The sequence below is a fragment of the Tenrec ecaudatus genome, chromosome 5 (assembly GCF_050624435.1).
Source record: "Tenrec ecaudatus isolate mTenEca1 chromosome 5, mTenEca1.hap1, whole genome shotgun sequence".
Taxonomy (NCBI): domain Eukaryota; kingdom Metazoa; phylum Chordata; class Mammalia; order Afrosoricida; family Tenrecidae; genus Tenrec; species Tenrec ecaudatus.
In genome coordinates, this window is record NC_134534.1 from 86,159,193 (window position 1) to 86,177,234 (window position 18,042).

Sequence of the window (18,042 nt, forward strand, 5' to 3'; positions counted from 1 at the left end):
AAACACGATTGGAAATTTCATTTAGTGTTTGTTTCCATCCCACCTCTATTGTGAATTTTATAATGATCTCTGCATTCTAAGGGTTTAACAGTGCCTATATTAAGATAAGATGTTAAATGAATTTCACTCGAATGAAGAGGGTTTATTTAGTAGGCTCTAATTCTGGTAGAGAAAGAGTCCTGATGGCACAGTAGTTACCCATTGGGCTGCTAACCATGAGGAAACCACCAGCTGCTGGAAGAGGGAGGGTGGCGGGGGGTGGGGGGGGTGGGGGGGGTGGGGGGGGCGCGGGGAGAAAGATGAGGCTTTCTCCTCCCATAAAGACTTACAGTCTGGGAAACCCACAGCGGCAGATCTACGCTGCCCTATCGGGTTGCCACGAACCAGAAGGCGGTGAATTTGTTTAGTACTGGTGAAAGAAAGCAGCCGTTCTAAAGGGTCCCTATGGTTTGAGCGCTAGTTGAAGGAGGCCCCAATGGGTTAGATTACATCTTGGGATACTAACCGTAAGGTCAACAGTTAAAAACCACCAGCCACTGAGTCGCAGGCTTTCTACTCCTTACAGATTGGCAACCTCATAAACACACAGGAGAAATTCTACTCTGCCTCTAGTGCCTCCATGGCAGTGAATTTGTTTGTTTGTAGTTCTGGTTGCAAAGAGCTCAATGCTCCAAGTCTCCTGGCTAGAAACCTAAGGTTGTTACAGCGGTTCTCACCCTGGGGGTCGAAGGACCCTTTCACAGGGGTCACCCCATTCATAACAGTAGCAAACTTACAGTGATGAAGTAGCAACGCAAATAATTGTATGGTGGGGGGATCACCACATGAGGAACTGTACTGAAGGGTCGCGGCATGACGAAGGTTGAGAACCCCTGAAAGAGAGCACGTTTCCATGGTTGAGGTCCTTAGACTTCCCAATCAGGTGGAGGGCGGGCAACAAATGCTTTAGGACAGACTAGCTGCCATCCACGGGCCAACAGTTGGCAAGCCTTTGCCGCTGGGCGGGCGAGAGACGGGGCTCTCTTTCTGCCGGTGTGCGGTGCCACAGGCTTGGACGCTCACGGGTAGCTCTGCCCTCTCAGGCGGCGTCGCCGTGAATTCGCATCCACTCGTGGCAGTGGGAGAGTTTGGATTGGAGTGGGAATCCACCTGATGGCTGTTAGCTTCTTTAACGAAAGGGACATTCCCGCCGTCAACGCCCTGGAAGGAAAAATGGGCGCCAACCAGATGGGCCTGGGAAGGAGCTCCAAAGATTACAGGGGGCGAGGGGACGAGGGGGCGAAGGGCGGCAGCCCGAGCCTGGGGTTGCGCGTCACTCCACCCCCTCGCTCCCGGGCACAGGCAGCGAAGCCCCGCCCCCCGCGGTTGCCCGGCAACCGCCCGGAAGTTGCGGCCGGGCCTGTGGGTGACTGGGGAAGATGGCGGAGGGCGGCGGCGCGGACGCCGCGGAGCAGGAGGGACGGTCCTCGGTGCCGCGGCCCCCGAGCGCGCGAGACCTGCAGGTGCGGCCTGGGGCGGGGCGGGGCGGGGCGCCGGCCGGCTCCGCGCTCGGCTGAGCCGCGGCGCGCGGTTTCTCGGGGGCGGAACGGGGATCCGGCGGCGCCGCGCTCTCCCAGAGGGCGCTTCGCGCGGGCAGGGGGTGGGAACAGGTGCCGGATCCCCTACTGGACCGCTGCCTCTTTTCTCCCAGTCCCCTTTTACAATTTGTCGAAACCAGGAACGAGCTCCACGTAGGATGGTGTGCGCGGCAGCCCTTTGCGCTGTCCGCGGCGCACGTTTCCTGCTGTCTGCTGCAGAGGAAAGCTTGGCGGTAGGGGAGGGGGATCGACCAACCCCCCTGAAACGTGGTGGCAGGTGTGCCGGTTTGCTCCTTCTCCCGTCTTGGATGCGATTTCGAACGTGATTGCTTAAATGCAAACAGATTCCTTTTTGTCATTTAGTTTTTCAAAGAGGTGTATGTCCTGAGCGTTTCATCCTCCAGATGCAAAGCTACACTCTAGAAAGCCTCCGGACAAGAGACGGAAGATCATTCACTATCACGTTTTAGGAAACTTTAGTTAGCTAGATGCATTGCACCAAATACAGATGATTGCGCCACTTGGGTCATTCGAGGTCTCCTTTGTGTCATTCTAAAATTCACAAATAAATGTCTATAAGTAATAGTGGTTAAAAATAAGTGAGAAACCGCAAGACTCAGTGTACCAGTCTCATTGCTTTATGGCCAAACCTATAGGGCCATGATGACCCAACGGTTACACATTGGGCTGCTAACTGAAAAGTCAGGGGTTCGAAACCTCCAGCCACTCTGCGGGGGGGGGGGGGGGGATGAGACTGTACTCTCCCAAGGAGTTACAGTGTCTGAAAGCCACAGGGCCAGTACTAACCTGTCCTACAGGATCGCCGTGAGTCGGATGGCTGTGTGTTTGGTTTTTATGTATATTGACCATGTACCACATAACGACATACTACATAGCTCCTAGAAAGGCAAACGTAAGTAGGGCATCAAATCCAAAGTCAGTGTGCAATGTTGTGGGGATATAGAAGATAAGGGAACGAAATTTCCATATTTGGAAAGCCTGTAGGTGTTTTTTGGGGGGTGGGGTGGGGAGTAAGATAAAAAATACACTTAATACTACAGAACTAAGCATGATTGTGCCAAAATAAGCAGGCAATAAGTGACAAACTGGGGGAGAGATATGGGCCTTTCTGCTCTGGTAGAGGTTTTTGTGGAAAAGCACCCATATGGCAATTCTAATCCTGTCTTACGGGGTAGCAGTGAGCTTTTTGTGGTTGCTGTTTGTTTTTAAGTGAGTAATTGGTGTAAGGCCAACTATAAACCCCAAATCAAATAGTTCCAATGACCATAAGTTACTAGTAAGTCAGAACAAATACTCAGAATCAAGGAACAGGAAGTTCTTATCTACCTTATTTCTATTATGTACTTCCTTCCTCCTGACACTGATAGCCACTTGATTCCAACTTGACCCATTATGACAGAGTAGAACACCCTGTAGTAGTCCCAAGGCTGGAATATTTTTGGAAGCCCACTGCCACAACTTTTTCTTGCAGAGTGACTGGTGGGGCATACCTTTCGGTTAGCAGCCAACCCCTTAAACACTGCGCCACCAGGGCTCACAGGAGAGGCAGCCCAGGTTATTGAGAAAAAGTAGGATTTATGGCCATCTTGACTTCAGTATGCATCTTGTTTCCTCATCCTCTTCTGAATCCAGCCTGAACCTCTGACCAACTCCCTGTCAATGTACTGCTGAGACCATTGTTGAATAATCTTCAGCAAAATTTTATTTACATTTGATGTAATTTGCACCTTCTGTTGGGTCACTTTTCTTTCAAATGGGTACAAATATGGATCTCTTCCAGTCAGTTAGCCACTTAGCTGCCTTCCAAATTTCCTGACATGGATGAATGAGTGCTTCCAGTACTTTATCAGCTTGAAGCATTTCAGTTGGTATTCCATCTGTTCCTGGAGACTTGGCTTTGACTATGTTTTCATTCAGTGAACTTCTTCCTTCAGTACCATTGGTTCTTGCTTATATGCTACAGTTTGAAATGATTGATAGTCAACTAGTTCTTTTTGGTATAGTGACTACTGTATACACTCCTGTATAAGCCGAGTTTTTCAGCACAAAAAAATGTGCTGAAAAACTGGGGTTCCGGCTTATACACGGATCAGTGGCATGAATGGATGTCATCTGGTCAAGCCCGACTAACAAAATGGGGAAATTTCATGAAGCCTGACATAGAGTTAATAGCAAAGCGGGTTCGAGATGCATGGGAAAACATTCCAGAAGACATGGTGCGACGTGCCGTCCAGAAATGCAGCATTAGTAATGCTATGGATGGCAGTGAAGACTGCGCTTTGTATGAAAATGACAGCAGTGATGGTGATGACGGCAATCTCAGTGAGGACAGCGTCTATGATGACCTCACACCAGCTGAAGCTCTGCACTGGGATACAGATGATGATGAGGAATCCAGTTTTGAAGGATTTTAAGTCTTTACATTTTACCTTGGTTGCTGATTGAGCTCAGAGAATAGTACTCTTAAGGTATCATTGTTGATACCTTGTTGTTTTTGTTGAACCTATTTTCCATTTACTGTGATGGTTTAGTATTGTTAAATGACTTGTCCTTTTATTTATGTTTTTATTTAAAATAAATATTTAAATACATTACCCCACCGATGTCTCAATTTTTAGTAATTTTATTTTCATTTGTTTTGATTATTGAAACTCACCAATAGCTTCTCCATTCCCCCCCCCACCCAGGCTTATGCTCGAGTCAATCAGTTTTTCTGGTTTCCCAGATAATAATTAGGTACCTCGGCTTATACTCGGGTCGGCTTATATTCAAGTATATACGGTATATTCTTTCCATCTTTTCTTGATGTTCTTGCATCATTCAATATTTTGCCCATGGAATCTTTTGCTATTGCAATGCTGGGCTTCTTTATTTTTCTTGAGTTCTTTCTGTTTAAGATATGCTAAATGTGTTCTTCCTTTTGGGTTTTCTAACCCTAGGTTTTTGCATATTTCATTGTAATATTTTACTCTGTCTACTTGAGCTGCCCTTTGAAATTTTCTGTTCAACTCACCTCTTTCCCTTCATCATTTCTTCCATTTGTCTTACGTAATCTATGATTAAGAGCAAGTTTCAGTCTTCTGACATTCCATATTGATCTCATCATGCTGCCTGGTCTTTCCAGTGACCCTTTGCTTCTTCATTGGTGGTGCTCTTGACGTCTTCCAACAGCACATCGGGTCTTTCGTCATTAGTGTTGATTGCAGAAAGTCTGTTCATGAGGTGTTTTCGAAATTCTGGTGGCATAGACTCAAGGTTATATTTTGCCTTTTGTGGATTTGTTTTAGCTTCAACCTGAACTTACATGTGACCAATTGGTGGTCTGCTCCACAGTCAGCTCCTAGCCTTGTTTTAACTGCTGATAGTGAGCTTCTCCATCATCTCTTCTACAGATGTAGTCCATTTGAATTCTGGATATCCCATCTAGAAAAGTCCATGTGTATAGCCATCATTTGTTTTGCTGGAAAAAGGTATTTTCTATGAACAAATGGTTGGTCTTGCAAAATTATATCATGTGGTCTTCAGCTTAATTTGTATTACCAAGGCCATCTTTTCCAACTTTTGTTCCTTCCTTTAGGTTTTCAACTTTTACATTCCAAACTCCAATAGTTATCAATGCATCTTGATTGCATGTTTGATCAGTTTCCAAATGAAGAAGTTGGTAGAATTCTCCAGTTACTTCATCACTAGCTTTCCTGATTGATGTATGACTCTGAATAACAATTGTACTATGGGTTGAATTTCCTTGAAGGCAGATGGATATAATCTATCAAGACAACATTGTAATTCAAGATAGGTCTAGAAATGCCCCTTTTGTCAATGAATACAATGCCATTCCTTTTGATTCTGTCATTCCCTGCATAGTAAAGCTAGCCAGTATCAGTAAATTTCTGCTCCGTCATGATAGGTTATTGATCAGTATGTGTACCATTTCATTTTTGACGTCTTCCAGTTTTCCTACATTCATACATTATAGAATCCAAGTTGTGTTTATTGGTAGATTTTTGCAGTTGTGTCTTCTCACCCTGAGTTGTGCCCTGCCAGCAAATGAAGATCTCAGAGGCTTTACTCTCACCGGCTTTACTTGATTCATTTGACCATAGTTGACTCTGCTTTGAGAAAGCAGCTTCTCCAGAGTCATATCTTGAGTGCCTCCCAACCTGAGGTGCCCATTCTCTGGCACTATCTCTGACAATGATCTGATTCCATTCATTAGGCCTTCAGTATCTGCCAGTATTTCCAGGCTGTGCACAAGGTTTCCTCCAAAATGGGCAGCCAATTTCTTCTTCTTAGTCTCAGTGTTCTTAGTTTGGAAGCTCTGCTGAACCCTATTCACTTTAAGTGAACACTTGAAATACCAGTGATGCAGCATCTAGTATCGCAGGAACTCACAGGCCACCATACTATGACAAACTGACAAATACTCTGTTAATATTACTAATTGTGAAAGAGTTTATACCCAGATAAGGTTTTGTTTTTTAAACATTTTATTTCTACTTTTTACTTAGTAGCACTTTCCTTATGAGTGTGATTTTTTTGTATCATCTACATTTAAAATATTGATCATCTATCCTTTAAAATTTAGTAAGAATGTGACCAACTTGAAAAGAAACTTGGAAACAACCAAAGTCATGATGTATCAATAGCTGAAGTATGTATCAACTGTTTAAAAGGATTGAATAACATTCTCCCCAACTGGTTTCTTGGATTTGATTTATTTATGGATTATCTTAATCTAGCTATGCTTATTTTTAAAATTATCCAATTTTAATTATTCTTGATAGATGCTTCTTTTTTCCCCTGAAAGCTTACTTTAAAAATCTTTCGCATAGTTATTGAGGGAAAGATGATATATTACTAATTGTAATTAGGAAAATACCCATAACTAACTACAGTTTACTGCCACATATTGGAGTGTTGCCCTGCATCTGAATCAGGAGGGAGTTGTCCAGGTGACACAGAGGAAAGCTCTGTAATTGTCTCCCAAAAGGCCGCCCTACACTTAGAAATTTCAGACTTCAAAATCTTACTTGGTTTATCAAATCAAGAGTATATCTCTTAGTCCCTCTACTCCTTCAAATCGGGAAACATTGGGGAATGTAGGATTGCCAGTGAGGACGAAACCTAGAAACATCAGTGATCAGTTATGTGTCTGAACATTCTCAGGGACCTTCTCTTCTGGTGCCCTCAGTCTGTCCATGACCTGGGTTTAGCAGTTGCTTACGATACTTAATTGTATGCTTTTGTCCACGTCTCCCTCTAGAATAATATCAAAGTTTTCCTTAATTCGTTGTTTCTACCCAGCTTTGAGTTGGTAGGATTAGGGATAACTTTGGTACGTTAGGTTTGGAATTGGACGTGGTAGGGTGGGTCAGAAAGTGGAGTTCGATGAAAGACAAGAACACGATTATCAGATGCTGTGTTTTATAAAATTGCGGTGAGTAACCCAATTCTGTTGGTTGTCATCATTCCATATCCCTGTTGCTTAACTTGGGGATAAATCGGAACTATTGGGAAGGCTTGTTAAAAAGATTGCTGACACCCACCACTGGAGTTTCACAAAGTCTCAGATCACTTTCACAGTACTTAGGTCATGTTGATGCTACTCTTCTGCATATTAAATCATTGTTCCTTTTTGTAAGTAGCCCTGGTAGTGTATAATTATTCATTGGGCTGCTGCCACAAGGTCAGCAGTTCGAAACGACCATCCACTCTGCAGAAAGATGGGGCTTCCTACTCTTGTGAAGAATTACAATCGGAAGTGAGTTCTAATGGGGGCACGTCTAACCTGCCCTACAGGGTCTCTGTGAGTTAGAATCGACTTTATAGCAGTGGTGTGGATTGGTGTGGAGTCCCTTTTCGTCTTTGGCTCTGTGCTTGATTTTCTTTTCTTCATTTGCTTTGCTTTCATATTTCAAGTTCTTATATTTCCATTTCTAGAGGAAAGATAATATTTACATATTTTAAAACTGTGCATTAAATAGCTGCATAATTAAATGGAAGTGTTTTGATTGTGGAACACCATTAATATATAATGACATGTTTTTATCTTTGTATTTGACTAAGATGTTAATGTATTGGTTTCAACCATTATTTTCACTTATTTTAATCAATTTCAATTATCCTTCCTCTTCTAGTCCTCTGTTAAGTCAATGTTAAAAAAAAATAGAACTTTTATAATGCTAGCTAAAGAGCCTATTAAATCTTCAAACCTAGAATCAACTCCTTTTAATGATCGTTCACTTTTCTGGAAACTAATAATGAATCATTAATACCTATGACCTCTTAGCCTGATAGAGTCCCTAATAATATTTTTCATATATCCCATATTTATTAAGATATGTTTCATATCTTATGGATTCAAAATGTACCATTCCTTAGTTCATATGGGAGAGTATATTTTTTAATAAAGCAATATTCTAATTTTGAGAATTTATATGCTCCTGACTCTTCCACCATTTTATTCCTTCTACACTAACTTTCAAGACTCTGAGAAGCTGAATAAGGCTGGGTGGCTTTCTTTATTTTTTACTTTGTTTTGTATGTTTTACAGATTGATATTTGGTACTTCACCACCACGCCTTTCTACAAAAATTGCTAGATTGATTCCTAAATTGCATTTAAAAGTATGGTTGATCCATATAATGTTTCAGCACGTCCCTTTCAAAATGAGACAGCAAGTAACACAGTGAAACATGTGTTAGAGATCAGGAAAATCCTGACTGTAATGACAGCCAGGTTTAGAAATGGTATAAGCCTTAAAATATTCCATTTCAAAGTGGCAAACCCTTACTGAGAAGCCCTGGTGGTGCTGATGGGTAAGCACTGGTTGCTCACAGCAAGACTGGCCATTGACATCCACCAGTTACTCCGTGAGATAAAGATGTGCAGCCTCAGAAACCTGACATGGGTCACTGTGAGATGGCAGTAAATTTGGGTTTAGGTTTGGAACCCTTGCAAGGAAAGGATAACTTTTGTTGGTTGGTTTGTTTTGCCAACTCCCTTGCTACCCAGCTGGATTAGTCACAATGTGTCGAGTTTATTGAGCACCTAGTTGGATTGAATGAAATCTATTTAGCAAGGGAGTGGTCGTGTTATGAATACCAAACTATGGAAAAAGTCAGATTTTATTTGACTTGATGACACACTAAGAGTAGTAGCACACAGACAGTAAATTCTTCATGCTGAGCCCTGGTGGTATTGTTGAATATGTGTTGGCCTGCTAATTAATTACAAGGTTGGTGATTCAAACCTACCAGCTGCTCCATGGGAGAAAAATGAAGCTATCTGCTCTTAGAAAGGTTTACAACATCTTGGAAACCCTGCATAGGGTCACTGCATAGGAATCTACTTGATGGCAATGGGCTTGCTTGTGGTTTGAACCAGTGTGTATAAAGGACTTGCCAAAAAATAGGTTTGGAAACAACACATAATTTAAAATACAAATGGGGAATTTGCTGAAATATTATTTGAGATGACCTCTTGAGTAAAGCAAAGGGTTTTTATTTTTTCGATATGAATGCTCAGTCCTTAATTATATTAGAACAAGCTAGATTACAAGACTATAATTATTTTTACTCTAATCTGAGGGTTTAACCTAATAAAGACTTATTTCTCATCCAGATTTCTTGTACAGTGCATATTTGAAGGGGAAGTGAAGGAGGCTTCTCCTTGAAGTCATACAGAAACCCTAACTGATGTTCCACCCTGAATAGTAGGCTTGACGTTTCCTTCTATAGCTTGGGGTGAAAGAGTTTCACTTTTGAAAATCTTTTGCATCATTCAGTTCTTTGTTCACATCTACTTCACATGCATATTCAATGATTAAAAAATACCATGAGTTGGTTCAGGTGCAACTTAACCTTAAAGGTGATTACATTGCTGTCTTGGCTTCCATGAAAAATGATTATGGATCCAAGTACAATGAAATCCTTGACAAACTCAATCTTTATCATGATGTAGTCTATTAATCTAGTTGTGAGGAATTTTGTCTTCTGTCATAGGGTTGTAATTTATACTGATGGCTGTAGTGCTTGAAGCGTTTAAATCCTCCAAAAAATATTGGTCCATCTACATGTCAAGGATGTTAATGAAACTTCTTTAAATCTTGATTCTGTGTTTTTCTTTGTATAGTTCAGCTTCTCATATTATCTGCACATCTTTCCTGATTTTAAACCATGCAGCATCCCCTTGTATCGTTTGAATGGCTGTGTCTTGGTCAATTTAGAGGTGTTGCATAAGCACCATGAAGTGTTCTGGAATTGCCATTTATCGTAATTTTATCCATCATTTTTCATGACGCAAACAATCAAATGCCTTTGCATAGTCAGTAGAACATAAGTAACCATCTTTCTGGTATTCTCTGCTTTCAGCCAAGATCCATGTGATGCAGCAGTGATGGCTTTCCAAATCCTCTTCTGTACCCAGCATGAATTTCTGACAGCTTCCTCTCCACGTACTTCTGCAACTGTCTTTGAATTATCATCAGCACTATTTTACTTGTGTATGATATTAATGATATTGTTTGATACTTTTTATCCCGTTGGGTCACTTTTCTTTGAAATGGGCACAAATCGGGATTTCTTCCGGTTGGTTGACTAGGCAGCTGTCGTCCAAATAACTTGACACAGACCAGTGAATGTGCTTTTGTTTGTGAATTCTGCGTTTGTTTGTTTGTTTGTTTATTTCAGGGACATTTCAGTTGGTATTCCATCAGTTCCTGGAGCTTTGTTTTCCATCAGTCCCTTCAGTACAGCTGGAACTTCTTCCTTCAGTACTATCAGTTCTTGATCGTATGCTACTTTATGAAATAGTTGCATGTTGACCAATTCTTTTAGTCAGTGATTCTGTGCATTTCTTCATCACATTTGTTTCTTCCTGAATTCAGTATTGCAACTTGAGATATGAATTGTTTCTATATTTCTTCCAGTTTGATATATGCTGACTATTTTTTTCAATTTTCTAAATCTAGCTTTTTGCACATTTAATTTTAATGGTTTTCTTTGTCTTCTCAAGCTGTGCATTGAGAAATTTTTTTAAAGATAACATTTGGTTTAAAAAATGAATAAGACATGGTGAAGGATGGCTAAAATGAACCTTTGAAAAACAGATCATGGAGTGGGGGAAGAAAAGAAAAACAGATAATAGTTCCATTTATTGATATTTGTGTTAAAGTAATTCTTAGAGCTGAACTAATGTAATAAACTCAGAGAAATATACAAAAGACTGCTGTTTAGAAGAGATTTCAGGGATGTTCCTGAAAACTTTGCATCTGAGAAGTCAGGGTCAGTGTGATTTTGCTTGTTTGCCTCTTTCTCTGTCATTTCCTTAGCTCTGCTTTGAACAGACACAAAGTGGGAAAACACTTAAGGAAATAAGGAGGAAAACACTACAGGAAAAATAAATTTTGAAGAAAATAAAATGCTGATATAATTATAGTTAAGTCTTTAGAAATATCTTCCAACACGTGCCTGGTATTTTAAAAACAGTATTTAATTCTTAAAACAACCCTGTAAGACAATATCAGACATTTAATGACAGATAAGGCTTAGAAAAGTTAATAGTTTGCCCAAGATTCACACAGTAAGTGCCAAAGTTAGAATTTGAATACAATTATTGTAATTTATTTCCCCCTCCAAAACCAGTCAGTCGTTTAGAACTATCAACTTTTCACTTAGCAACTGTGGCACCAGGACTCCTTTGGTAATTTGCATTTCTTTTTTTTTTTTTCTAGTTCTTTTTTTTTTTTTTTTAAACATTTTATTAGGGGCTCATACAACACTTATCACAATCCATACATAGACATACATCAATTGTATAAAGCACATCTGTACATATTTTGCCCTAATCATTTTCTTTTTTTTTTCTTCTTTTACATTTTATTAGGGACTCCAACAACTCTTACCACAATCCATACATATACATACATCAATTGTACAAAGCACACCCATACACTCCCTGTCCCAATCACTCTCAAGGCATTTGCTCTTCACCTAAGCCCCTTGCATCAGGTCCTCCTTTTTTTCCCCCCCTCCCTCCCTTTTCCCCCCTCCCTCATATGCCCTTGGTAATTTATACCTCGTTATTTTGTCATATCTTGCCCTATTCGGGGTCTCCCTTCCCCCCTTCTCTGCTGTCCCTCTCCCAGGGAAGAGGTCACATGTGGATCCTTGTAATCAGTTTCCCCTTTCCAACCCACTCACCCTCCACTCTCCCAGCATCGTCCCTCACTCCCTTGGTCCTGGAGGTATCATCCACCCTGGATTCCCTGTATCTCCAACCCTCCTATGTACCAGTGTACAGCCTCTGTCCTATCCAGCCCTGCAAGGTAGAATTCGGATCATGGTAGTTGGGGGGAGGAAGCATCCAGGATCTGGGGGAAAGCTGTGTTCTTCATCAATACTACCTCACACCCTAATTAACCCATCTCCTCTCCTAAGCCCCTCTATGAGGGGATCTCCATTGGCTGACACTTGGGCCTTGGGTCTCCACTCTGCACTTCCCCCTTCATTTAATATAATATATATATACACATACATATATACATATACACATAAATACACATACATACACACACTTATATCTTTTTTTTTTTTTTTTGCATGATGCCTTATATCTGGTCCCTTGGGCACCTCATGATCGCACTGGCCGGTGTGCTTCTTCCATGTGGGCTTATTTGTTTCTGAGCAAGATGGCCGCTTGTTCACCTTCAAGCCTTTAAGACCCCAGACACTATCTCTTTTGATAGCCGGGCACCATCAGCTTTCTTCACCACATTTGCTTATGCACCCATTTGTCTTCAGCGATCCTATCATGGAGGTGTGCAGTCAATGATATGATTTTTTGTTCTTTGATGCCTGGTAACTGATCCCTTTGGGACCACTCGATCACACAGGCTGGTGTGTTCTTCCATGTGGACTTTGTTGCTTCTGAGCTAGATGGCCGCTTGTTTATCTTCAAGCCTTTAAGACCCCAGTCACTATCTCTTTTGATAGCCGGGCACCATCAGCTTTCTTCACCACATTTACTTGTTCACCCATGTTGGCTCCAGCTGTTGTGTCGGGAGAGTGAGCATCATAGAGTTCCAATTTAATAAAAGAAGGTATTCATGCATAGAGGGAGTGTTTGAGTAGAGGCCCAAGGTCCTTCCGCCACCTTAATACTTGACCTATAAATATAGACACAAAGATCTATTTCCCCAACCTCCTATATATATTTGCATGTACATGTCTTTGTCTAGACCTCCATGAATGCCCTTTGACTCCTAGCTCTTTCCTCCATCTCCCTTGACCTTCCTCCTGCCCTACTACCATGCTTCATTGCCACCTGGGCTAGAGTATACCTCTTCTCTAAGCAACCTTACCCTTGATCATTTCCCACCAGGCCTGCCACTCCCCCTTCTCTACCCTTTGGGGTCCCATGTTTTTCCCTTGTCCCTGGGTTTGTTAACACCACTTCCTTACCCCCCCTACCCCCCACCCCAAGTCCCCCCGGAACTGTCGGTCCCGTTGTTTTTCCTCCAGATAGTTCATCCAGCCTGTCCTATTCAGACAGACCTGTGGAGTCACTAACATGCACGAAAACTAGACAGAGGAAAACAAAGCAACAGTATATAACCGGACAACAAAACAACCAAAACAAACCACTGAAAAAGAACAGAACAAAACAGTTCACAAGAGAAAAGCTTGTAGTTAGTTCAGGAATCTTTGCTGGCCCTTAGGAGCGTTTTCCAGTCCAGTCTGTTGGGGCACCACGCCCTGGCCCCAAAGTCCACTTTCAGCATTCCCTGGGGACCTTGCCACTCCATTCCCTTGCTGTTCCGCTGCACTCCCCCAGTGCATTGCCTCGGTGTGGTGGGATCAGGTCAGGTGCAATTCCCACACTGTGTCTCCGGTGCTGTCCCCTGTATCGCCTTTAGTCACTGAGGGGCATCATGTCTCATAGTAGGGCCAGCCATGTTGTTCTCTCTGTGGACTGGGGTAATTTGCATTTCTTGTGTGATTTCTAACATAGCCTTGCCCTGAAGAATCCTTCACCCTTCTATCTATACTCCATTAAAATAGCAGTGTTGTCATTTCCAAGGCACTTGTTATGGTTAGGTTTGTGTCAACTTGGCAGGACCAGGAGGCTCAGGAGTTTGTTTACATAATATAAGCAATTCCAGGCTGCCTGGATAGCAAGGCAATATCTCACTCAGGCCACAAACTGATGTCTTCTTGTGGGTTTGGCCTATTTGACAGCCACAAAAGAGATATGGCTAAGAATGTTTCCTCTCTTCCCTGTCTTCCTGCTGGCCTGGATCCTGACTGATCTTTTGGAATACAGACCACTGGTGATCATAACATCTGCCCATCTGCCTCTGCAGTCACCAGCTATGACTTTCTGACTTTGCTCTCCTGCCTTTGGGTTCCTGTACCAGCTTCCTGAGCTCCCAGCCCTGGCAACCACACAAGTCCAGTTTAACATCCCTGCTCAATCCAGGAAGGGATTTCAGATTAGCAGGTCACCCATGGATTTGAGCTAAACTGGGCTTGTCTGTTCTGTGGCTGTGTGGCTGCTTTTTCATATTCCTTTTAAATGGTTTGGATTTTCGGAACAAAAAAGTCAGAAGGGGCAAGATCAGGGCTATGTGGTAGCTGGGGTAAGGGTTCCCAGTGAAAGTTTCATAGGATGACTCTGGCTCCCCTTGACGCATGAGTAGGTACATGGTCATAATGGAAAAAATTTCTCTTCAAGCTTCCTGACCTTTTTCTCATAACTAAGACCCAGCTTACTGGTCAGAAAGAGACTGGTAGGACCCCTCAGATTATGGCCATTAGTAAAACTTCATGTCTGGAAATGAATTCACCTTCATGGCTTAATTTCAGCCAAACAGTAGACAGAGTTATACGGATAGCAATAACACTAGGGAAGTATGCACACCTTAGAATACTCAACCATTTGAAATGAAAAGGATAGCATTTACCAAAGCCAAAATTCAGACGGGTTACGGATGAAGGAGAAAGGGAAACAGAAAATGCAGGGGAAAACGGAATAAGGAATGTTATGTTAGGTATTGCAATGAATGAGATTAAACAAAGTGTGTATGAATTATTGACTATAAAACTGATCACCTGCTCTTTAAAGCTTCGCCCAATTCACAATAAGAAGCTAAAAGTATTAAAAGATTAGCCCCCTTGGAATCTCAAAATACAGTTATGACCTTCTGAGCTGATATGTATGCTCTAGATTTAACTGGCTCCGTATATCACCTCAGAGACCACTAATTTGGTTGGACCTTTTGCTTTTGAAGCACCCTAATGAGATTGAGACAACTGTGTTAACATGTGTACTTGTATGCAGCCATGCACTGATGAGAGACATGTTTAAGCAAGTTTTGTTTGGAGTAAACCCATTAATGTGTGAACAAGAAACCTACTAGTAATACTTTGAAATGGTTCTTGTATATATTGTGGTCAGGGGAAAATTATGGATGAAAAATAAAGCTTTCATTTTTGTTTTCTTGTATATATGTGTAAAGGTTGATAGAATCCTGGAAGAATTAACTTTGCTCCAATTCTTTACTATTAAGTGGAAATAGTTTTATCTGCCTTCTCCCCTACCACCACTGCCACAAATAAATACATAAATTATATATATGCAAATTATAATTGAATAACCACAAGGGGCATTAAGAGAAATTTTCACATTTCACATTCCCACAGTGTCAAAAAATGGGGCAAAATGTATTAAGCAACATTGGAATATTTAGATTTCTTTAAAAATTTCCATTCCAAGAACAGATACAATTCTGTTATTAAAATTTAAAGATAGACAACTATTTATCTGTAACATATAATGTGGTAATACTGTTTTTTTAATGTGAATATACTATGTATAGTTGTTTTATTTGTTAAAGTTCATTTTCTTGATTCAATTTGTATATCTGATATATTTTAAATGAAATAATTTTGAAATTGTTTTATGTGCTTGGATTTTGACACCTTGAACAGCTGAAAGAAATTGTATTATGAGATATAATGAGAACAAGCTGACAGTGTGAAACATTGTATTTTTTTTTAAAAAAAAGAATTGCAGGAATAACACGTGCAATTAATAGCAATGGAAGTGGACCTAGCCAGTTTCCTCTGGCTATCCAGAAACTCAGAAAAACAAACTCACTTTTATTGAATTGATTGTGACTCATACCTAGCTTATAGGACAGGGTAGAACTGTCTGGGTGGACTATACTCATACCTACTTTATAGGACAGGGTAGACCTGCCCCTGTGGGTTACCAACACTATTTAACCCTTATGGTAGTGAAAAAACCTCGTCTTTATCATCCTGACTGGCTGGTGGCTTTGAACTGCTGACCCAACTCTACCGGTACGCCATTAGGGTTTCAACCAAAACCAAAGCCTTAGAAAAGGGAAACTCCAATTACACCGTATTTCTATAAGACAGAGGTCACATTCCATCCGTCTTAACCAATTCTGACACCAACCATTCCTTTCACAGCACACAGCACCTACTTCTATGCTGGGTTCGATAATTCATTGCAGTGGTCAACTAGAATTCACAGACAAAGCTCAAAATTAAGGAGATTTATTAGGGAAGTTAAGGAGTCTTGGTGGTATAGTGGTTATACATTGGGCTGCTAACCACAAGGTTAGCAGTTTGAGACCACCAGCTGCTCTGTGGGAGAAAAATGAGGCTTTCTGTTCCCATAAAAAGTTAGTTTTGGAAACCCATGCGGGCAGTCCTACCCTTTCCTGTAGGGTCATCACGAGTCAGAAGGAGCTACTTGGGATGTCGGTGGGTGACACACCTCTCCCCAGCCAGCAGCCAAGTCTCTGATCCCCAACCTCTCAGCTATGTGGTCCATTAGCCTTTGCCTCCAGGGGCCAGAACGCCAGCCTGCCTGCCACACTGTTCTCACAGTTCTACAGTCTCGGGCTAGATGAAGTCAAGATAGTGCATGGTTTCAATGCTGCTCCTCTGAGTCTCATTGCCACACGCTGGTTATCTTGTCTCTATGGCTGCTGCCCTCTGCCGCAGCAGAAAGAGATCTTGGGCTCACTCTTCTGAATGGCCCTGCAGTTTTCCTCTGTGTCCCAGATGGCTCTGATTTACTGAGGAATGGCTCTCATGGTTTGTCTTTTAGCTGACCGTACCTCCAAGGAAAAGGGAAGATGGTGCCTTAAAGATGCCCCCCCCCCCCAGAAGCAAGGGGTGTGACTTGATCCATGCCCTCTACTAAGAACAGAGTTAGCCCCACCTTAATCCTGTCACAGGGAACACCTTCCAAAATGAGATCTAGCCCAAGGTAGAGGATCCAGAATTATAATTCACCACAGAAGGAATTATGGTCAGAAGGGCCATAATCATGGACTGTATCTCAACACGTAAGGGCCAAGTTTGTAAATAGTTTATTATTTAATACAGTTTTGGAAAATGTAGAATAATTACTTTTAACAATTACTATAAGTCATATATATTCTAAACTATGTGATTGGTTCACCCATAAATATACAGGCTCCTCCTGCTATCTGGAAGTTCCTATGAAGCTTTTGTAAGATGATATACAATTAAGCAAAGAGGTAATTGCCATTAGTTTTTATGGGAAATTTATTTTTTGTATTCTCCGACCCCAAAATAGCCAAATAATATCAAATAACCTGCAAAACATAAAATAACAGTAGCAAACATTGTTCTCAGATATCATGAAGAGCTATGGCCTCTTCGTGCTAAAATGCTGAGTATCGTTGTGGACAATGGAGCTTGGCGAGGTGAGCGGCCTTTTTAGTGACTCACTGCAAAACCAAATCTGAACGTTAATTTTGTTTTGCCACCACGCCCACCACAGGTTTATTCCTTTCAGATTTCCTCCTGTTATTGAAAATAGGTACTAGTATAGGTCTTTGAGAAAAAAACACAGTTTGAGGGAAAGTTGCATAAAGAAATCTTTATCACTCAATTAAAACTTCATGTTTGATTCACAACTTAGATTTGTGTAGAAGAATTCACTTCTGGTGTTATAACAAGATTGTTTTTGTGTAGTTGGCTTTAGCAGGTTTATATGAAGATGAAATGAAAGGCAAATCATCCAAGAATGATAGACCTAAAGCTCCAGTCTTTAGAAGCTCACGAACACCTCCTCAAATGTAAGTTTTTTGGCTGTTTGCTTTTAACAATTTAGTAATTTAATCCCTCTTTAGTCCACTAATCCCAAGAGTTTTAATAGGCTGGGTAATTGTTTTTTATTACAATTTTAAAAAATAACTTGTTTACATACTTGCCTAAAATAACATAAAGCTCAAAAAAACTGATGGGAAAACTGCCTTAAATACCTATTAGATTAGTGAACTTCATGTGAAATTATATGCTAAGTAGTATTTTTCTTGGGCACAGTAGTTCTTTAACCTTTTGCGACTCATCAGTCTATTGAGTTTCACATGCACTGA

The 18,042-nt window shown here is 41.3% G+C and overlaps 1 protein-coding gene across 1 annotated transcript in view; it reads left to right on the top strand.

Moving 5' to 3' along the window:
• Positions 1-1,393: 1,393 nt before the first annotated feature.
• Positions 1,394-18,042, top strand: part of UBXN2B (UBX domain protein 2B) — a 35,993-nt gene continuing 19,344 nt past the window's right edge. The window contains exons 1-2 of the mRNA XM_075549697.1: positions 1,394-1,502; positions 17,639-17,742. Coding sequence (XP_075405812.1) covers positions 1,419-1,502; positions 17,639-17,742 — 188 coding nt within the window. The 5' untranslated portion in view covers positions 1,394-1,418. The remainder of the gene's footprint in view (positions 1,503-17,638; positions 17,743-18,042) is intronic.